A 21,620-nucleotide genomic window follows, 5' to 3' on the forward strand; every position below is an offset into this window, starting at 1 on the left:
CTGTCTCACTGGCGACTGACGACGTTACCTACCTACGGATATCCGTACCTTACCTACCAGCCTATTCCGTTGCGGTGACTCTTGTTGCCAACGGCCGTCCACCTGTGTGAGACTTGGGCCCCCAGGTCACTGCCTGCTGCAAACTGGCATCGGGCGCCAGACCACCCCCTACCTTACCGAGAACTGGACACAGGCCACATCTCGGGAAGAAAAAAAGAATAACAAATCGATACCCAGGCCGCAATATCTATCTCTTGCGTGCAGCTGCCTTACAATCTTTGTTTTGGCGCGACAAAACTGGCAGTCTCTGTGCATAATACTTCGTACCTACCTGAGGGTAAGGAAGGTACTAACTTACCTTCTGGCAGATTATTACGTACGAATACCTGCCCTGCGTGGGTAAAGAGCCCGTCTAAATCAGCTTCGTCCCGTCGCTTTGCCCTGTGGCAGGCTGGCAGCACCTCGTGTAAGTGCAGCCAGGGTTTTTCTGTAGGCACGGCAACGCTCTTGCTTCCCCAGCCAGTCCCCTCTCCAGCGGACCGCTGCAGCAGCAGCTGCACGCACCACAAAATCCACATTCCCCATTTCATCCATCCTGCCTGCCCGCCCGCCTACATTTATTAGCATCCAATGCAACAGGAGCAGCAGCAGCAGCAGCAGCAGCAGCAGCAGCGCACTTCATCCCATTGTCTGACCAGGAGGCCCCATCCCATAGGTATAATAGGAGACCAGCACCATTTGTGGCCCCCCAAAGACGGACTTACGAGGATTCTTTTTCTCTCTCCGCTGCCTGACACTGTTGCCTGATCGGCCCGCGACCGAACGACACCCCGGCTCAACCAACAACACAGAGCAGAGCCCCGACAACACTGAAAGCCGTTAACGATAAAAACCCACCCACAACGTGATATAACTACCCAAGAGCTGCCCGGGTAAAGCCTCGCACATAGCTACTTTAATCACAAACACACGGGCTTAAACGTCGATACCTGTCTAGTAAGTTGAAGTCGTGGTGCATTCAAAAAAACTAAACACGCTGTTTGTTTCGGTCACATCACATCCTCTCTCGCCTTTCCCAAGGTGCTCCGGAAGTCACCAAAAACAACGGATTCGGTTGCCATCCTCTTGGAAAGACTCTGCCGGGCAGACCTTTCTCAGCCTCGAACCCCACCTTCACCTATCACCGCTAGTTACGAAGTACCGCCCACACACAAGACGCTAGAGACCGCTTTGCCGTGCAGACGGCACACAGGCTCACAAGGACATTGCAAGACACAGGCACAGCACACAGGCACAGAGATCGCCAAGATCCATCGGATTATAGGACAAACAAACAAACAAACAACGACGGCCAACCACTGTCCTGACAAAATTCTTTAGGTATGATTTTATTGCTTGCTCTTGACCTCTTCATTCTATTTTCATGCCTCGCCTGTGGGTCTGTCCCCAGCGTGACTCTTTTCTCCGCCGCTCTTCCCGTTCAGCCGCCCATATTGTTACCTCTGTCCGTCCTCGCTGGCAAATGAAGTGGTGCAGAGTCGACGGCTGCTCGTTGCTCGTTGGCAGTTTTCTTTGGGGAACTCAAACCCGCACCAACAAAGTGGCACTGGACCTAGGGCATAGAGCCGTCACGGCACCGTTGCGGGCAGGAGACGGGATGAGGGGTGCCGAGTCTGGCAGCCAGTCGCCCCAATACGCTCACCTCAGTCCCGTGTCTATTGCCCCGGGAGACGAGATGGATACACACCACTTGGGACGGTCGACCACACGATCTCCCGGTGCGCCAGCTCCATGTTGAGGACGGATGCACGACCAGTCGTCGTCATCGACGCACTCCTCTTCGCTGTTGCTTGCATTCCCGGCCCTGGAGAGCCCAACACCCCCCGCCGCGCTAGATCGCTTCCCCGCCTACAAAGCTGCTGGGTGGATGTATGCATCTTTGCAGCTCTACTGGTATTCTGGGGGATTCCACGGATCGAATTCGGGCTCCTCACTGACGGTGCTGCTGCCTCTGTTGCTGCTGTGCCAGAACCACGGCTTATAGCGCCCGTGCCAAGAACAGCAAGGACTGGACCTTCCCGATCCCGCCCGTCTGGTCCATCTGGTCACGCGTCGCAGCAGAGTGAGGTGTGTGTGTATGTCTGTGTTCGTGTCTCTGCCTGTAACTCCGTGGCATCCATATTCCGAGTCTTCTCTCATTACCTTCTTTCCTCCAGCATGCCATCTTTTTGTTTCCATTCCAAGTCACGATTGTAAGCCTAGTTGGCACTTTTGCCATGGCGGCGGAATTGGGCTAAACGTCCACTTCAGCCATCGCCTTGCCTCGCCCCTCTCTGTCGTATGTCTGTCTGTTACACGCTTGGCCCTACCCTCACCGACTAGCGTCTCTCCGACCTTGTACCGCTCTGTCTCTGTGGATCTGGACCCATTGTGACATTTTCGTCCGTGCCGTTGTCGCTGACGAACCCCGGACAGGCCAATCCGCCCTTTTTCCCCCAGCGCTGCGCCCAACCCACCTACTGCGGAGCGTCGACTTTATTTCCTACCAGGAAGTGCCCGTCAGAACCCAAGCGCTATCGTCCAATATTCGACTTACCATTATTAGGCGATTGAACCCGGCCGCCGTTCTAACTTCTCGAGGGGTGCATTTGCGCGCCGACCGCCAAAACATAGTATCGCTTACTCCCGTCTCTTGAGCATCCAGGGGCCGTCGCGAAACCCAGTTTCGTCCAACCGCCAAAAATCGCAAACTAGCACTTTCCGCACCCCGCGTCTGCGTCGGGCCTGGTCCAAATCCCCCTTCCCGCCACTGCCACTGCCACTCCCACCTCACCCACCTTGCCTTGTGCGCCAGGGCGTCTGCGCACTCACCGCTAAATACACCCTTTCGCCGGCGCTCTGTCTCCCCCGACGGGGCAGACCTCGTACCTACCTTTGGCCAAATCTTGATCAAAAGGATCTCGCAAGCCTGCCGCCTTTGCTCCGACTCTCTCCCCCGCAGATTGTCGCGAGTGAAGGGTGAGCGATCCCGCTATTCCCAATGTCGTAAGTCTGACTTTTTTCTTTCCCCCCATCCCCGTCTGGCGCATGGGTAGGCTGAGGGCTGCTGTGCCGCTCGGCTCCCTCCTCATAAGCGCGACAATACTGACCAAGGTGGCTATCTTCTTCCCACCCATTTCTACAGAAACCTTAGGCGACGGACAACCGTAACTATTGACCAACCCGGACACGGCCGATCATCAACTAGCTCGTCAAGCTCGTTCACAGACGACGACGACGAGGGCGATTCGTCGCATAGCCAAGAGGAGTACAGCGACTCGCTGGTAGACGAGAACGACCCTTGGGGTCCAAGCCCATTCGACGATATAGACCCGTCAGATTCGGCGTCAACAAGTCACCAGCCACCTCGCCCTCAAAGCACGCGACGACGAAGCACATCGCGGCGCCACAGGCTCCCCTCCTCTGCACGCGCATCATTTGTATATCGCGGCGGCCCAGCCCCGGCGCCTCCTCCGATGAGTCTAGACCCGTCAGACGACTACGGCCCCGGCCCGTCGTTTGGGGGGCGCGGCTACGGCCCACCACCCCCGCAAAACCATGGCGCATTTTATGGCCGAGGCGGCCACCAACCCGCCAACTATGCGGCGAGCCACGTCGGCGCATACATGCCAAATCATTTCAATGGGCAGATGGTGCCGTACAATTACCAAAACCCATTCACTCCCATGGGTGGCATGGCCGCTAATGGGGGCGGCGGAAACTTCTTTGGAGAACATCCTCGTGGCTACGACGTGATGCCGTATCACCAGAACGGTGCCGCCTTTTTTGGCGGCGGTGGCGGCGGAGGTCCTGGTCCTGGTTATAGTGCGCACTACATGTATGCGCCGCCGCCCCCCCCCACCGAGATCGGCGTCCCTGTCGGGCCTCCCACACCCGCGCCGCCGCCGGCAGAAAAGAAGCTGGACCCAGAGGTGGAAGCCATGAAGGCTCAGCTCGAGTTCTTCAAGCTGGAGAAGCAACGGAAGGAAGCCGAGCTAAAACAAAAGGAGCTGGAGGAGAAGATCCGGAGGGACACCGAGGAGACACTGCAGCGGAGGATGGAGGATATGAGGAGGGCGCAAGAGGATGCCAAGATAGAGATCGAGAAGGCAAGGGTGGAAGCCGAGAAATTGGCACGCGAAAAGCTGGAGCAGGAGCGCAAAGCCGAAGAGCAGAGGAGAAAGGCGCACGAGGAAGCCCTCAAGCGTGCCGAGCGTGATGCTCGCGACAAGATGGAGGCGGAGATGAGGGACGCCGAAGAGCGCAAGAAGCGTGAAGCGGAACAGGCCGCAATTCGCGACGCTAAGCAAAAGGCCGAGATTGCGGAGGCCATCAGAGTGCATCACGAAAAGATGCTGGAAGCCCGCAAGGCCGAGGCAGATCTCAAAGCCGCCGAGGATAAGAAGCAAGCCGAAAAGGACGCGTTAGTCAAGAAAATGGAGGAGGACGCCAAGGCGAAGCTAGAGGCAGCAAAGAAGGAGGCCGAGGAGAAGCAAGCTGCTGCGATCAGAGCCGAGATCCTCAAGATAGAAGCCGCCCAGAAGGCCGAGAAAGAAGCTAAAGAGGCCGCCGACAAGAAGGCCGCCGAAGACGCCGAGTGGCGGAAGAAGCTCGAAGCCGACGCCAAGTTGAAGGCCGAACTCGAGGCGAGGGAGAAACTCGAGGCCGAGAGGAAGGCTGCTGAGGCGGCGAAGACTGCCGAGGAGGAAAAGAAGAAGGAGGCGGAGGCGCTCAAGAAGAAGATCATCGAAGAAACGCAACTAAAGATTGAAGAGGCAGCCAAGAAGAAGGATAAGGCACCCATCAAGTTCAAAGACGCAGTGGGCCGCAAATTCAACTTCCCGTACAACCTATGTCAAACGTGGACGGTATGTCGAGGAGACTTTCTACCCTCCCAAGAACCCCTTTGCTGACAGTGCACAGGGAATGGAGGAGCTCATTAAGCAGGCCTTTCTGCATGTCGAAGTCATCGGGCCTCACGTCCAAGAAGGGCATTATGACTTGGTCGGTCCCAATGGCGAGATCATTCTGCCCACGGTCTGGGACAAGGTGGTTGAGCCAGACTGGTCAATAACAATGCATATGTGGCCCATGGACAAGTTGGCCAGTATGCGGGGCCCACCCCCCGGCGGCATGCCACCCGGTGGCATGCCTCGGCCGCACCATCCGGGCCACCCACACGCTCACGCCCACGGACACGCCCCCCGGCCAGCCGGGGGCTTCCCGGGGATGTTTGCTGGTGCTCGCCCAATGGGCGTACGGCCGGGTGGTGGCGGTGGCATGGGGCCGCCTCCGCCCCCCCCTCAAGGCTGGGCTGGTGTTCCACCTCCTATGGGTGGCCGAGGACGGCCCATGGGGGGTATGCCACCTCAAGTCATTGAGGTGGAGCCTGGCAAGCCGCCCAAGAGAGTCTCGAAATCCACGGGCTCCATGTTGGGCTGGATGGCCGGGAAACCTACTAAAAGCAGCAGCGGCAAGAAGTATGTTTATGTGACCCGTGCCCCTTCCACATCCCGCTCCAGACACACTCCGCAACACGTCAAGCCCATGCTCTACAAGTCCGTTTCTATCCCGAATTCCCCAGCTCCTACTTCATGGTCGACTCTGCCGTATGTTTTTGTTTGTATGCTAACGTCGCTGGCAGAAAACGGCATTGATGGACCGAATAAACGAGTCGCTCAGCGAATTGCCTCGAGTGTCACGGCAGGCCACAGTTGGTACGGTTACGGCGCAGAGCCGGTGGCACCTCGGCTGCCGCTGTCAATATCGGCTCCCTCTACTCCCCTCGGTATAAACGACTACTCTTCATGGCTGCGTCACCTTCAGCGTTCTCTTTTTCCGGCATAAACTTGTTTGCTTTTTGATACCTTTTTGCTTAGTTTTGCTGTTATCCTCCTCTTTTGTTGGCTTTTTGGATTCCCCCTTTCCCTCTCTGGACTTTGTTTATATTGCGGCCACCTACCGATCGACTCTTTTGCGCTTTCATGCATCGACGGTGGAGTATGAGAAGCTTGAATGGTACCAAGGGCAGGAAGGATCAATTCGGAGCTAGGGGGTTTCTTATGGGTGGAATGATCAGATGTGCCCCGTTCTACGCTCTCCGGTCTGCTTTGGTCTGCCCTCATTTTCTGTCGCTGCTCTGTCTCTCGGTGGGTTGGGGGAGAGGGGGCTTCTTTATTCTATTTTTCTGGGCAGCGGGTGGGCTTGCTCTGAAATGTCTACGACAACCTTTGTTTTGGTCTGGCGCAAAGACGAATGCAATGTTGTCCATGCGTGGCGGGGTTCTATCTACTTTTTTTTTTTGTTTTGGTTTGGTCTATCTTGGAAAGGAAAGGGAGGGAGGGAAGGGTAGATGGTCTTATTGCTTTTTTTTTGTCTATCCTCTTACTTTAATTCCTATTTCCGTCTTTTCCCCCCCCGTCTTTCTGAGTGCGCCGCTGCTGTCTAAAAATGCTAGAAATACTCTTAAAAAAAGAAAGAAAACTGTTTATACACGTGATGTTTTATAGACAGACATGCGCTCGTGCTGAAAGTAAGGTGGTCTTTGGATGTGGTTTGGATGAATGCGCGTGTTCATGGATGGGAGGGAGAGGATGGAAGGGTCACCCAAGGGAAGAAGGCACTTATTGACTGCTCCCGGGCCCGTAGAGCGCCCTCGCCCGGTCCTCAAACGCCTGCACCATCTCGTCGACCTTGTTGTCGGCTAGCTGGCCCATGGCGTACCCCAGCGCCGGGTTCGCAAACTGGAACCGCACGCTAAGCGACACCTCGGTCCAACAGCCATCATCACTCCCGTCTGCGCCGTTGTTTTGAGGAAGCGCGGCCGATCCCGATCCCGGAGCTGTCACAGGCCGCACTGTCCACCGCGTGACCAGGCTCTCGAACACGCCCGCCATCGCCATGTCGTCCCCGTCAGACTCAAAGCCAGAAGAATACCCGTGCTCCGCGAGCGTCGCCGCAGGGATCGTCGTCCGCGCCCCCGACCCGCTCACCGCCTCCACCGCCCGCCCCGGCTCGCAGTACACCCAGCTCGTGTAGCTCTGCGTGAACGGGCCCCAGCCGACCGTCAAGTCTGCGCGCGCCGGCCACTTCCGTTTCTGCTGCTGACTGGTTTCTGAGGGTGCTGGTGATGGTGTGTGTGGTGATGGTTGTGAGGGAGGGGAGGGGGCAGGCGACGTCCAAGCCGTTACTTTTGAGGATGTGCAGTGCGGCAGGAAAAGCCGGTACGCGTCGATGTCGGCGATCAGCGCGTAGATTTGCGCTGGCGGGTACGGGAGTGTGCGGCGCGCGCGGAGGGTGGTCGTTGGTGTTGGTGTTGGGGACGGGCCGACGGAGTTGGTGCTGGACCCCGGGAGGAGGTGCGGGAGGGCGGATAGGAGCCATGATGATGAGTGGCGCTGGCTGGGTCTTGGCTGGAGGGCGTGGTGTGGTGTTGCTGAAGGTCGCCGTGAGAGCCGTGGGGGGGAGTGCGGTGGTAGTCGTGGTGTGTTGTGGAGGCTCGAGAAGAGGGCGCGGCGGCACGGAAGGGAGGAGAATGTGTGCTGCGCGCGGAAAGAAGTTGGCGCCGTTGCCGTTACTCTCGAGGCTAGCACGCGCCGCGCGGGCGAGGGAGAGATTTGAAGTGCCATGGCGACGGGCGGTGCTTTTGAGGCCTCGAGTGGCAGGGACGGGCGAAACGAAGGCGGCGAGGGGGTTGTGTCTGTTGTTGTTGCGACTCTGTAGCGATCGGAACGGGGGAAATGTCCTCCTATAAAATCCCACTGCCCACACGTCCGTCTTGTCGTTACCTAGCTTCCATTGCTGTCGCTGTCACTTCCGCTGTCGCTGTCGCTGACGTCGGGGCGGGTGTCGACATTCGCGATCTTTTTTTTCCCGAGCGCGGTTTTACCGAGGTCGGCCGTGTGTGCCTGACGGGTGGCTAAGCTGGGACTACTATGCAGACTATGCCCTGTATTTGCTATGGCAAGCGCTAGATGTTATGCTACAGTGGGTATTCTTCGTGGTCTACGCTTTCCAACTGCTATTACTACCCGCTATCTAACCGTATTGGGTCCTTCTGACGCATCTCAACGGCCTCGACGCACTTGAACAGCGACTTGGGTACATGGGACATCTCTAGACAAGAGGCAAGCCGATGCTTTTGTACTTTAGCTCTGGTTTTAAAAAAAAAATATTATGGGGGATTCACACATCGCATTTGGCGGTTTGGCGGGCAGGAGTTAAAACAAGTGCCGACGCCGTTGCGGAGACGTGCCGCCTCCAACAAACGGGCTCAGACCTGTCAGCATCCCACCCCTTCCCTTACCTAGGGTAGAGTCATTTGGCAACCTGCTTGGAAGGGTTTCAGTTGGTACCCCTCCTTATCATACGCATCTCCTACACTCAGTCTCATGAAGCTCCGGGAAGCGTCCTAGACCCTTGACATTCTTTCACCTTGGACACCATTTCCAGAACTGCCTCGTTGCAGGAATAGCCTCTCCAGGGCCATTTATAATTTCCCCAACATTTCAGCGGCCGAGCTGCATTCCCATCTCGGTCCCGCCATCTGCCGACATCGCCCATCGCCGCCATGGGGGGCCACCTCGTGACTGTCGCAACATGTAGCTTGAACCAATGGGTTCTTGACGTAAGTGGCCAACGCAGCCAATGAATGGTCTGCCGTTGTTCTAATTGGCCCTCCCTTCAACCAATGCTAACAGTTGTGATACTCTGTACAGTGGGAGGGCAACCTAGGCAGGATCATCGAAAGCATCCACCTGGCAAAGGCCGCCGGTGCACGTCTCCGTGTTGGACCTGTAAGTCTCTGGTGTAATTGGCTGGCGCTGTTGTTGTTCTGTCGTTGGGGGTTGTCGTTGTCTGCCCTTGTCCAGCTTCCTCACACCGAACCAACGCCGCCTTCCGTGAGCACTTGGAAATTTCTAATACGAGCAATGTTGCAAACTCTTAGGAACTAGAGATTACTGGGTATTCGGGTGAGCTATATCGCACCACGCCGTAAGATCCACAACATGTACTAAACTGTCTGGCCAGCCCTCGACCATTTCCATGAGCTCGATGTCTACACTCACAGTCTGGAAATGCTCCAGCGGCTCCTACTAGACAAGTCTACTCATGGCATCCTGCTTGACGTTGGCTTGCCCATCCTGCACCGAAACCTGAGATACAACTGCAGGGTTATATGTGAGTCCGAGTTCATCTTGACACCACTAGAGTTCAAGGGCTAAAGTGTATATATTCAGGCCTTGACGGAAAGATCCTCTTGATTGTAAGTCTTGGGCTCGGGATGAGTTACCGCGACCTTGGAATCATGCTGCAGTCGCTGACGATGGGATCGGACAGCGGCCCAAGATGTGGCTTGCCAACGACGGCAACTACAGAGAGATGAGACACTTCACTCCATGGATGCGCCCCAGAGAAACCGAGCTTTTCCACCTGCCTAAGATCCTGTCGGAAATTCAAGGCGAAACCCACGTCTTGTTTGGTGATGCTGTCATTTCCACCCCCGAGACTGCTTTTGGGGCAGAGACTTGCGTAGGCCACCACGCTCGAAGAGGCAGAAACTACTCAATCTCTCTTGCTAACTGATTAACAGGAGGAACTCTTTACTCCCCGTGCCCCACACATTGTATGTTGGACCTCCCATCGTTGAGAGCCTTGTCGCAGATAGCCTTTCGGGCCAAGACCTCGATCTAGGTCAACGTAGGCTAACTTGGTTTTCTACAGGACATGGCCCTTGATGGGGTAAGAAAAGCTTCCAATTCTTGCATCGGGACGGTCAACCCTAGAACTAACTGGATCTAGGTGGAAATTATCACAAACAGTTCCGGCTCCCACTTCACCCTGAGGAAGCTCGATACCCGCCTGCAGCTCATCACCGAAGCTACCAGGAAGAATGGCGGCATCTATCTTGTATGACCCCCGTACCCCTAACTCACTATATCTATGTACTGCGCCCGTGCTGATTCTTACGTGTCGTGTCGCAGTATGCCAATCAACAAGGCTGCGAGTATGTGCTTCCCGGATTTTCAATGTCTATGCCAAACTCCCTCCCGCAACCCGCATGACATATCGGCGGGAATGCGCTATGCTAACTGCGATAGCGGCGAGAGGCTCTACTTCGATGGTTGCGCCATGATCATAGGTATATTGCTGCGAGACTGAACTGCTCGGGACCAACAACTGACATTTTATTTGCAGTGAATGGTGACGTCGGTAAGGCAAACCGTACTCCTGGGTTTCATGGAGAAAGGTCTGACTTGAGATCTAGTTGCCCAGGGCTCCCAGTTCAGTCTGAACGACGTCGAAGTTGTCACGGCTACTGTGGACCTAGATGAAGTGAGGTCCTACAGAGCCGCCATCTCCCGTGGTATGCAAGCCGCGACATCAGCTGCCAAGTATCAGAGAATCCAGACGCCCTTCGAGCTCAGTTCTGAAGATGAAGAGTCCGACGTCACGAGAGGACCTACGCTGCCAATTCAACCGAGAATCCACTCGGTCGAAGAGGAGGTTGCCCTTTGCGGTGGCTGTTACCTCTGGGACGTGAGTAAAACCTGACTGTGCAAAGCGGGCCAGACTAACAAATGGCACCGACAGTACCTCCGCAGATCCGGATCGGCAGGCTTCTTAGTTCCACTAAGCGGCGGAATAGACTCGTGTGCAACTGCTAGTATGTACTGGTTATTGCTCAATCGCACCGCATCCCCAACTAACATTGGCAGCCATCGTTTATTCCATGTGCCGTATCGTGATTGCCGCCATCGAGGATGGAAATGCCCAGGTTATCGAGGACGTCAAGCGTATCGCGAAATACGATGGCGAAGGCGTGCTCCCAAAGACGCCGCAGGCACTTTGCAACCAAATATTCACCACAATATACATGGGAATGAAGAAGCAAAGCTCCCACGAGACTCGCCAGCGCGCAAAGGACCTCGCCGAGGCCATCGGCAGCTACCATGTCAACCTCGACATCGATGACGTTTATGAAGCCCAGAAGAATCTCCTCGTGAACACGATCAACTTTGAGCCGAGATTCAAGGTGCATGGCGGTACCAACCAGGAGAACCTGACGCTTCAGTGCATACAAGCTCGGATTCGAATGGTGACCGCATACGTACGTAAATAATCTCGGCCTTTCTCATTAATCTCTCCTGTTCTGAAGAGAGCTGCGTACTGACTCGATACCGACGGCCAGGAGTTTGGACAAATTCTTCCTACGGCGCGCAACAGGCCCGGGGGCGGGAGCCTTTTGGTCTTGGGAAGCGCCAATGTCGGCGAAGTAAGTCAACACCGTCCTGGTATCATTATGACTAACTATCCCCAGTACTGATAGTATTACAGAGTATGTACCTTTTTCATATGTGAAGCGCGCCCTGTGGAATGACCCGAATACCCACCAGTTCAGCCTCGAGTATCCATGATGGAGATAATTAACGGGTCTCCTCTTTTCATAGCTCTCCGAGGTTATCTCACGAAATATGACTGCTCAAGGTATGTTATTGGGGCTGCTTCTCGGATTCGGTTGTGATATTCGACGATTAACTAACCATGGAGCAGTGCCGACATCAACCCAATTGGTTCGATTGACAAATCTGATCTAAAACGGTTCATTGCTTGGGCCGAGAAGAACTTCGACTTGCCTTGCCTTGATGGGTTCTTGACAGCCGTGCCCACTGCGGAATTAGTGAGTGCAGCACTTCCAGCTTCAGCTTGATCCGTGTGTGCTAACTCTTCCCAGGAGCCTATTACGCAGAACTACGTTCAGAGTGATGAAGCAGGTAAGCATCTCAACAAAGCCCACCCTGAAACAACAGTCACTAACGCTGCGGGCTAGACATGGTATGTGCATCGTTCACAAGGGATAATGTCAGAAATGATGTTGCGTCCTTGATAGCTGTCATAGCTACAACCAAGCCGGGCGATTGGCTGGCGCTGACAGTGAATGATAGGGAATGACATACCAGGAGCTGACCATCTTTGGTCGACTTCGCAAAATCAACAAGCTTGGCCCGTTTGCCATGTTCCAGCGGCTCGTTCACGACTGGAGTGCCGAGCGCGAGATCAGACCTGATGACGATGCACCACGCTACACTCCTGCACAGGTCGCGGAGAAGGTCAAGAGGTTCTACCACTTCTATGCCATCAACCGTAAGTTTTGGTCATGTGCCTTTTGACAAGATGCTGTCTGGTGTGTTTTGCTAATGCTCTATCAGGCCACAAGTCGACTGTGTTGACTCCAGCGCTACACTGCAACGACTATGGTGAGTACCACAACATGCTTTTCACTTCAGGAACTGACTTTGGGTGGACAGCGCCGGACGATAACCGATTTGACCTGAGGCCCTTTCTGTATCCGCCTTTCTGGAGGAGCTTCAGCTTCAAGCGGATCGACATGGAGCTGGAGAAGATCGAGAAGAAGCTGGCAAGCAAGAAGGCGAAGGAGGCTAAATAGGCAGAGAGCTGATATGTTTGCTGGTCTTGACTCTGTGAAACGGGCTTGCATTCCTCCATAGAAAGGGGTCATTTGCTCTGATCGACATTTTGGGCAGCTAGGGACTTGGGATCTTGCATGCATAGGAGTATCTTGAGTCAAACTACCTTACGTACCTACGTTAGGATGCGAGAGATTCGATGTTTGCCAGTGCCATGGGTGCACGTAAGTTAAGCAACTGGCCAAAGTTCGTAATGGGTTGGGATTTGTGCCTCTCCGTCGCCGAGTTATTGTTCCAATTCATGGGGAGGTCATTTCTGATATTCTTTCGCCGGATATAAAGAATAATTAATTATTGATACATTTATTCTTCAATATTTCCCCTTTTTTTTGTCCTTGTTGACTCCGAGTTGAGAACCAAGTGGGTCTGTCTTTACCTGCCCCCGGAACCGTGCATGCCTGAGGCCGGGAGGGGGAACTGACCTGGCAACCTGGTTCCAGGGCTCGGCGAAACGGCGCCGAGAAGAAAAAAAAGTAGTGCCCCACATCAAGGACCTATTTCATCAACTTTTCACCTTCCGCATTTTTCATCTTCCTTCCACCTTCCCCAGCCTGCAATCCAGCAGTCCTCTCCACGCGATATGCTCTGTCGCACTCGCACCTCAGAACACGCCATTCAATGACCTGTGGCGATTGTTAGTCGCACGCTGGAGGCGCACTAACACAGTCCGCTAGACAAGCCCACCCTTCTTGCCATGTCGGCCCCTGATGGCGCCGTCGTTGTGCCGGTCGCGGACCTGGCTGGCCTGGCCGATGGACAAGACACGAAGCTTGCTGCAGAAATCTCTGCGCTTGAGATAGCCGGAGACGTGCAGCAGCCGACGTCGCCCCACCGGTCTCACGATCCACAGTTCAACCAGAAGCGGAGCGACCCATTCCAGTTTGGCTCTCGCTTGCTTCAGGACCAGGACGACCCGTTCGAGTTCAATGCCTGGGATCACGTCGAGACTGACGACGCATACAAGGAGTATGCCGAGCAGCAGTACGAGATGCAGCGGCAGGCTCCTGTCTCGGATTTTGACAAGTGTAAGCTCACAAGCATTTCGCTTTTACCAACAACAATCACCCGCGTGTGATGATTTTCTTATAGCATAGTTCATCTGAACAACCTTGAAGACATCTATGTATAGCAACGTCTTTCGCTCCCATCTGACTACGCCCCAAAAACAATCATTGTCAAATGTTATCAGGTCACCTAGCAGATTTGCTAACTTTTGACGGCAGATCGGTTCAACTCGGATCCTGCCAAATGGTGGAACCAGTTTTACAAGAACAATACTGCAAACTTCTTCAAGGACCGGAAATGGCTCCAACAAGAGTTTCCGATTCTGAACAAGGTCACAGAGGAAGGGGCCGGCCCCAAGACGCTCCTAGAAATAGGAGCCGGTGCGGGGAACACGGCGTTTCCGATTCTGTCCCGGAACAAGAACCCACTGCTGAAGCTTCACGCCTGTGATTTCTCAAAAAAAGCGGTCGAGGTCATGCGCGCACACGAGTCGTACAACACGGACTTGATGCAAGCTGATGTTTGGGACGTGGCCGGCAACAGTCTGCCACCTGGCCTGGAAGCAGGCTCCGTGGACCTTGTGTTGATGGTGTTTATCTTCTCTGCACTGTCCCCGTTGCAGTGGAAGAAGGCGGTTGAGAATGTTTACCAGGTGCTTAAGCCCGGCGGCGAGGTTTGCTTCCGCGATTATGGAAGAGGGGACCTCGCTCAGGTCCGGTTCAAGAAGGGACGCTATCTCGAAGAGAACTTCTACATTCGAGGCGACGGCACGCGCGTCTACTTTTTTGAGAAGGACGAGCTGGCCGATATTTGGTCGGCAAAGCCCGCTCCTGATACCCAAGACACCACCGCTGATGGCGCCGGTGTCGTCGACAGCGGCGAGAAATCTGCACCGAGTGGTCCGTCGTTTGAGATCGAGGAGCTCGGTGTTGATCGTAGAATGCTCGTGAACCGGGCAAAGAAGCTGAAGATGTATCGTTGCTGGCTGCAGGGCCGCTTTAGGAAAAAAGAATAACAATCACGATACCCAGCAAACGCTTTGTTCCGCGACATGCCTTGATTGTATATACCTTGATTGACCACGTGATTGTGCTCTGTGTGAACTATTTTGTCTGCTACTCTATATCTAGTGCAACTCTGCTATCTATCCGTATTCACCTTTGTTGTCTCGCAAAGACAGGTACGCAGTGCTTTGTGCGAGAAAACCGTATACTCGCTCTTGACAAGAGACATGCGGACCTTGGATTCATCCTATTAAGTTTTACTTGAACATTGGCTTCGCTTTGTTATTCTTTCTTGTGCTGTTTATTTGGAAGATGTAATTGGAAATTTATCGGCAATTTTTAGGGTGCGTATACACATTTAAAGATAACGACATGAAATGGAACTTTCATCTTTTCGACGGCTCAATTCAGGAGCGCTCCGTCCTTCAAAGGTTCAAAGTTTAATAAACCCCCAACCCTGGCCAGCCGCCCGCTGGTAGGGAAGTTTGGGCCTTTGACGCGCACCATTGGGCATCCAGTAGGAGCGTCGCGAGCTAGCCACCCTTGGCTTCTCTCCCAAAGTGGTCATGTGGGGCACCTGGGCATCACTTTTAGCTGTTGACCGCCCCATTTGAATGGGCAGAATCTGAAGTCGAGGTGAATGCGACAAAGAAGCAAGCCAGCCCGTGCTGAACAAGCCCGTCCGAACAGGTCGGCATTCCGTGCTTCGCGTCGTGGATGAGTTGTCTTGGTCGTCGATCGGCAAGCAACCTGGGTTGGACAAAATGCTGTAGTTCTGTGTGCGCCGCTACCGACACCGACGTCGCGACCTTCCCGTCCCGTTCTCGTCTCGACCCCGTCCTTGTCGTCGCCGTCGACTTGTCATAGGTAAAGCATCATCCACGTGCGCGCCGAGCCGCCACCGCGCAACCGTCTTGCGACGCGACGACACTCTCACCATCGCCTCACCTCCCAATCACATCTGCCTCGCCCGACTCCAATGCCATACCCTGACGACTATGGCGGCACCCGTTAACAACCCCTTCGGGGCCCCACCTTCACAGGCATTCGCGACACCACAACCCAGCCCGTTCGCGGAACCACTCTTCTCGGCTTCGACGCCCTTTGGACAGGCAGTCTTTGTTGGGAATGCCAACAGCAGCAGACCGTCATCGAGAGGAGCAGGGTTCAACAACCCCTTTGGGTCCCCGCAAGCTTCAGCTCCCCTCCCCGCCGCGACAAGTCAACGAACCTCACCTTCACCTCAGAATCCCTTCGGCGCCGCGCCGCCACCCTTCGCTGCTGCTGCTGCTGCTGCTGCTGCCGGTGCTTCTGCTGGTAATGTGGGGTATCTTTCGCAACTACAAAATCCTCTCGCGAGGCCGGCCCCCTTCGCTCCCTCACAACCTTCTGCACGTGCGACTTCATTTGCACCTGCGCAGAAGCACAATCCGTTCGGAGCACCACAACGACCTTCCAGATCGCCGTCCCCGCGGATACGGAGCCAACTCCCCCCAAGTGCACAAATATCTCCTTTCCAGAAAGCGCCCGGCTTTGCGAGCCAACCTCGTGCGCAGTCACCACAGGCTGCCCACAACCCCTTCTCCTCCGCAGGACTAGCTACAGGTAGAGTCACCCAGAAACCTGCCACCGCTTGGATCTCAGCCGCTGATTGAACTCCCAGAAACCGCACCCGTACCACTCCCCTCAGAAGCAATGGCGCGACGAGGATCTCGCGGCAAGAACAAAGCGCAAGACCAACCTGGGCGAAACCAAGCCCGTGACCAACCTGGGCGGAACCAAGCCCGTGACCAACCTGGATGGAACCAAGCCCGCGACCGACCTGAACGAAACCAAGCGCAAGACCAACCTGAGCGAAACCAACCGCGCGCGAGCAGGCCCGGCGTCGTTGAAGCCAAGGGCCCGCTGAAGGAGCCATCACAGCAGACCAAGCAGCTCTCCGAGTTCGCTTTCAACTACGCCAACAAAATAATTGGCCACCTTCGCAAAGAGCGCCTCAACCCTCCGTCATGGCCGGCCGAGCCTGGCAACCCCGATAAGCGCGGACCCATCGAGTCGTTAAAGGAGCAGTATAAGAAGTATCGCGCCAAGGTGTACGAGTCTCTCCGAAAGGTAGAGTACATTGACGACCCTGAGAAGAGGCGGAAGCTTGAAGATGCTCTTCCCTTCAAAGGCATCTGCGAGGAAATGTGCCCGGAGTTTGAGCAGGTTTCGCGCATTGCCGAGTTCGACGTCAAGACAGAAGAAAAGGCCCCTCACGGCGCTGCAATGGCACTATGGGCAGAGCCCACACGGATGGTCAAGAAGTTCGGCCGATCTGCTGCTGGCCAGGAGGCCCCGCTGCCGATGGACGTCCGCACATTTGCTGCCTTACGAAAGACGACGGACTATCTGTTCAACGAGCTCCTTCAGTCAGACGCCAACCTGCCGTCGATGCACAACTTCCTATGGGACCGAACTAGGGGAGTTCGCCGAGACTTTACCTTTCATTCGCAAAAGTCGCCGGAAGAGATGAAGGAGTTGGTTCATTGCTTTGAGACCATCACGCGCTTTCACACCAGTGCCCTCCACCTCTTGTCCCGGAAGGGTTTTGCCAGCAGCGATTTCGACCAGAGGCAAGAGGTCGAGCAGCTGGGCAGGACCATCCTATCCCTGGTTGAAGCGTACGACGAGTGCCGCGAGAAGCGCGTCACCTGCAAAAATGAGCCGGAATTCCGGGCATATTATCTCCTTCTCAACGCTGGCGATCCTTCTATAGCAAAGAGGATTCCCGCCTGGGGAAAGGAGTACTGGTTCGAGTCCCGAGAGGTCCAGACGGCATTCTCGCTCATCCAGGCAATGGAAGACGTCCGGGAGCCGAAAGGGCCCATCAAGCCACGTCGCATGACCACGCTGGCTGACACGGCCTTCACCAACTACTTCTCAATTGTCGAGGACTCCACGGTGTCCTACACGATGGCATGCATTGCCGAAGTGCACTTCACTTCAGTGCGGCAGTGTATCCTGAAGAACCTCGTCAAGGCTTATGCGCGTCCCCGAGACGCTCCTCGCACTATCACGGCCTCGGATCTGAACAAGATGCTGAGGTTCGACGCGGACGAGGAGGCAGTTGAGTTTGCCAAGCTGCACAACTTCGAATTCTCGACTTGGGTCCCCGAAGGCAAAGATCCCGTCCTAGGGCCATATCTTCTTCTCAACGACAGACGGAAATATGTACCATCGCCCAGAGTAACGCAGGCATACTCATACAAACTTGTCGAGCGAAAACGCAACGGACAGTCTTTGCCTTATGTGATTTACAACACCATCTACGACGAGGTAAATGAGACCAGGAACGATGAAGATAGCACCGATGATCTATTTGTCGCCAGATCGCACGCGGTCGATGGCATTTCTTCCCCTGTACCGTCGCAGGCGAGCGAAGATTCGAGGGTGTGGACAACTACCCCAAGTCTCCCACCTCTTGCGGGTACTAGCAAGGACACTCCCAGCGGGATATCACCACCCGCAGCGCCGGCCGAGACGCCAGCGCCAAAGGCCACAGCGCCTGCATTTCCGAGTTTTCAAAGCGCTGCTGCTGGACTGAGAGCCTTCGGCCAAGGTACTACACCAGCCCAGGCGGCAAGCAGTACTTTTACTACTCCTGGCCAACCTCCTGCGCCTTCGCCAGCGCCAGCTCCCCTTCCAAAGGAGAACGTAGCTCTCCCAGTGACTTCTTCAATAACAACTCCAGCACCCATATTTGGCTCTGTGCAGACTCAGGCAAGTCTAGCAACGGCTTCAACAATAGCCCAAACACCCACCTTCGGCTTCGGGAAGACCCAGGCAAATACAGAAATTCCAAAACCCATCTTCGGCCTTGGGCAAGCCTCGGTCCCTCAAACAACAAGCGGGCCATCGACCGCTCCTCAACCAGCACAAGATATATCTACCCCTATATCTGTGCCTCCGGCTCCAGGCGCCTTTTCTTTCCTCAAGGCTGCCCCTAGCGCAACACCAGCGCTACCTCCCAAGATTGCCGAAGAGCCGGCACCAGCCTGGCCTTCCGCTCCAGTCTCAGAGGTCAATGATGGCGCACCGAAGACGACCCCGACGACCATTTTCCCTGGGAGACCCTCGGATACCGTCCCGACAAAACCTTTCGGCCTATCAGACAAACCAACTTCGATTCTGAGTTCGGGTCCTGGGAGCTCGAGCTCCCCATTCTTTACTGGCGAAGCAGCATCCGAGAATGCCGCGCCAAAAAAATCTACCAGTCTGATCCCAAGTCAGTCGCCGGCGGTTCCTGCAGTCGTGTTGACGCCGCCAAGCGAGCCACTGCCAAGCTTGTTCCAGGGTTCTGTGCTCCCCCCAGCGCCGAAGATCAATTCGTCTGCTGTGGCTGGACCTGTGTTTCCAACACCTGGGTTTCCAACTACGCCTACCCAGCCCTTCCCTCAGAGCAAAAGTACACCTTTTCTGCCCCAACCCGGCCAGCCAGCTCAACCAACCTTCCCAGCTGTTCCTGCACAGCAGACGCCTAGAGAGCCAGATCCATTAAGCAATTTCACCAACTGGTTCGTCACGGGTGACGGCGGTCTGATGGAACAGTTCATCGATACGACTGTCCACGATCTTGTCGCGGATGTATTTGAAAAGTTCCGCAAAGACGAGGAAGACCAGAAGCGGAAAGAGCACGACTACAAGTCTTGGCAAGAGGCCCGGAAATTCCAGGTCTACAATCTTCGCGTCAAGTACTTTTATAGGTGGCAGCGGAACGCCAGGGAGAAGGCCAGGGCGCGTATCCTGCGAGAAGGGAAGGAGAAGATGCGCGCGTATCGGGCGCAAGAGCGCGTTTTGCAGCAGAAGAAGAAGGAGGACGCGGAGCGCGCCGAAAAGGAGGCAAAAAGAGCCGAAAGGAGGAAGCTGGAAGCATACGGCTACCGTCTTAGCGCGATGGCCTCGGAGCGGCGAAGCAGCGTCACAGATCGGCGGCAAAGCGTCGAGGAGCAACTTCTCGCGAGCGGCATTTTTAGCGGGCTGCGCAACGAAAGAGCCGTTGCCCAGCGTGTCGCAAAGGAAGCCGAGAACGATGGACCCGTCTCTGCCTCGTTCCAGTATCCCGCATCGGAACTGGAACTCGTCCTAGCTAAGAGAAGCTCGATCCGAGGACGACAACTAGAGTCTCGGGAAAGCAGCGTCAGCAAGCAGGATGGGTGGAAGACCCGGTCGCTGCGAGAGAAGTTTGGCCTCGACGCCCGGAGGAGCACCTCGGCGGGCAGGTCCGTGAACAGCTCCGTCAATGGCTCGTCACAGTTCCGCCAGTCCCTTCCAGCCGTACCCAAGACGACAAACTTCTCGCGAAAACGCCTGGCCGAGGAATCCTCGGATGACGAAAGGGACCCGAAGCGCAAATCGCTCGGCAAGGCCAACGGCTACAAGTCGAGGCACTGGGATCTGCGGGCCCGTGGGCTCGTCCCCATGGCCGACGGCCAATGGCTCCCGGAAGCCATCGCCAACGCCGTGAAAGACGGCAAGCGGACCAAGAGCAATGGGGCGCACGGACTGCTTGCCGATCCGACTTCAGACAACGAAGACACCGACTCGGAGGATCGCGGCGACGGCGGTAATGAAACGCCATCAAGCTTGCAGCTGAGACTTGCTCGGCTCAAGATTCCGAATATCCAGAACGACTATCGGCACAGCGTCGGCCAAGATTCTCGGTCCAGCGATGGCCCTCTCCCGCCTGTGTCTCCTGCGGGGAGAGAGAACGGCGGAGCCAAGCGGAAGCGGGGCTCGCCCGGCGCCCCTGACGACGACGAAGATATGCACGATGATGAGGCAGGGACTGGCTTATCCTCGCCGGCGTCGGCAAAGAAGAAGAGGGTGGCGCCCGCGGCATCGCCATTGCTGTTGCAGCCGCCGTCAACAGGCACGGCGGAGACGAATGCAATGGTGGAGCAAACCCAGAACATGCTCCGCGAGCTGCGCGAGACGATGGACCGTCTCGACGCGGACAGGCCCTACCTCCGCGACCAGATGGACCTGATTCAGGGGTTCTCGTGAGGCGTATTTGGTTTTGTAGTGGGCGGAGGAGGCGTGACAAGACAAAAAAAGCCTTTTTATATTTAGTGGAAGAGAGAGGAACAGAGAGAGTGAGAGATGTTAGGATGCGACATCTTCAACATGAGACGAATCGATGTGCGGTGGAAAGACAGAGACCAGGCACTCGGACAAAGCAAGAAAATGAAGGAATGCACGTTTTTCATATTCGAATGTACTATCAATTGGCTGGCTGGTTGGCAAGCTGGGTTCGAAGCCCATAGTTGGGGGGGAGGGACGGAGGCGGGTTTGTGGTTTTAACCAACCAACCGCCTGCGGACGAAGAAAGAGAGAGATGGATAAAACTTATACAAATATTATCCCTCCTCACACCAAAAACCTTTGATCCTCTTCTTCTCTTTTTGTTCCTACCTACGTATCTATCTATTCGTGTCTTGGGCCAGATGGTCTGGCTTGTCTGTTGTGGCGTTCGGGGTTGCTCTCTCCTGCATCAAGCCCGTTGAAAATTCATGTTAACTGGCCACATACTCCCGCACTCTCTTACACATAGTTAGAGAGATGTGGAGAATGGTTTCTAGGTCAAAAGGAAACAAGAGAGGATAAATACAATTATACCCAAGCTCATATCGCATTTTCCTTTGTCGCTCTGTCTGGATCCAAGCCCACAGCATCACACACATCATACATGCATATATATCATATATCATATATCGCTGCGACCGCCACTATAGCACGCGCGTGTTTAAACGAGCTAGAGGAGTGGCCGCGTGTCGGAACTCAAGCTAAGTAGCAAGCCGCGCCCTTTCATTCGAGGGATGTATATCGTCGATCTCTCGAGCTCAGTAGCCGACTGCCTGGAAAAATGCTCACAGGCTCAGGCTTACAGATGCACGGATAAAATGACACCATGATGTATCTCATGTTTGACTTTATTTCTTCTTTCTTTCTCTCCATTATTATCCACAGACATCTACAACATGATTCATCTGCGTGGCGTTGGTAAATCTTCATGGTTGGTTGGCCCTCGCCTCGAACCCCTTTT

At 55.2% G+C, this 21,620-nt stretch overlaps 6 protein-coding genes across 6 annotated transcripts; 5 read left to right on the forward strand and 1 right to left on the reverse strand.

Moving 5' to 3' along the window:
* Nucleotides 1-3,040: 3,040 nt before the first annotated feature.
* Nucleotides 3,041-5,696, forward strand: B0T26DRAFT_672771 (uncharacterized protein; the record flags this gene model as incomplete). The annotated part of the gene is made up of 5 exons (XM_060439507.1): nt 3,041-3,045; nt 3,248-4,907; nt 4,963-5,519; nt 5,562-5,648; nt 5,684-5,696. 5 exons carry the CDS (start codon nt 3,041-3,043, stop codon nt 5,694-5,696), a joined length of 2,322 nt encoding a protein of 773 aa, XP_060301055.1.
* B0T26DRAFT_163014 (uncharacterized protein) lies at nt 5,581-6,605 on the forward strand. The gene has a single exon (XM_060433511.1). It carries the CDS (start codon nt 6,024-6,026, stop codon nt 6,546-6,548), a length of 525 nt encoding a protein of 174 aa, XP_060301056.1. The 5' UTR covers nt 5,581-6,023; the 3' UTR covers nt 6,549-6,605.
* On the reverse strand, nt 6,192-7,921 carry B0T26DRAFT_697188 (dehydrase and lipid transport-domain-containing protein). Its single transcript, XM_060441381.1, has one exon. The coding sequence runs from the start codon at nt 7,665-7,667 to the stop codon at nt 6,663-6,665; it is 1,005 nt and encodes a 334-aa protein (XP_060301057.1). The 5' UTR covers nt 7,668-7,921; the 3' UTR covers nt 6,192-6,662.
* A 271-nt stretch (nt 7,922-8,192) lies between these two features.
* Nucleotides 8,193-12,841, forward strand: B0T26DRAFT_697199 (uncharacterized protein). The gene is made up of 23 exons (XM_060441382.1): nt 8,193-8,665; nt 8,757-8,834; nt 8,987-9,011; nt 9,070-9,219; nt 9,279-9,304; nt 9,379-9,570; nt 9,632-9,664; nt 9,763-9,780; nt 9,841-9,948; nt 10,023-10,045; nt 10,140-10,180; nt 10,237-10,251; nt 10,307-10,578; nt 10,633-10,705; nt 10,758-11,149; nt 11,231-11,314; nt 11,489-11,526; nt 11,593-11,719; nt 11,774-11,813; nt 11,870-11,874; nt 11,985-12,183; nt 12,249-12,296; nt 12,348-12,841. The coding sequence occupies exons 1-23, from the start codon at nt 8,609-8,611 to the stop codon at nt 12,485-12,487; spliced, it is 2,184 nt and encodes a 727-aa protein (XP_060301058.1). The 5' UTR covers nt 8,193-8,608; the 3' UTR covers nt 12,488-12,841.
* A 153-nt stretch (nt 12,842-12,994) lies between these two features.
* On the forward strand, nt 12,995-14,961 carry B0T26DRAFT_697208 (S-adenosyl-L-methionine-dependent methyltransferase). Its single transcript, XM_060441383.1, has 2 exons — nt 12,995-13,552; nt 13,751-14,961. The coding sequence occupies exons 1-2, from the start codon at nt 13,222-13,224 to the stop codon at nt 14,545-14,547; spliced, it is 1,128 nt and encodes a 375-aa protein (XP_060301059.1). The 5' UTR covers nt 12,995-13,221; the 3' UTR covers nt 14,548-14,961.
* A 573-nt stretch (nt 14,962-15,534) lies between these two features.
* On the forward strand, nt 15,535-20,053 carry B0T26DRAFT_639676 (SAC3/GANP/Nin1/mts3/eIF-3 p25 family-domain-containing protein; the record flags this gene model as incomplete). Its single annotated transcript, XM_060437157.1, has 3 exons — nt 15,535-15,931; nt 16,245-18,478; nt 18,563-20,053. Coding segments are annotated over 3 exons (4,122 nt in total), but the record flags the coding sequence as incomplete, so codon positions are not given.
* Between the last annotated feature and the right edge of the window lie 1,567 nt (nt 20,054-21,620).

This window comes from Lasiosphaeria miniovina (genome assembly GCF_030549165.1).
Source record: "Lasiosphaeria miniovina strain SMH2392-1A chromosome Unknown B0T26scaffold_2, whole genome shotgun sequence".
In the NCBI taxonomy this organism is placed as follows: domain Eukaryota; kingdom Fungi; phylum Ascomycota; class Sordariomycetes; order Sordariales; family Lasiosphaeriaceae; genus Lasiosphaeria; species Lasiosphaeria miniovina.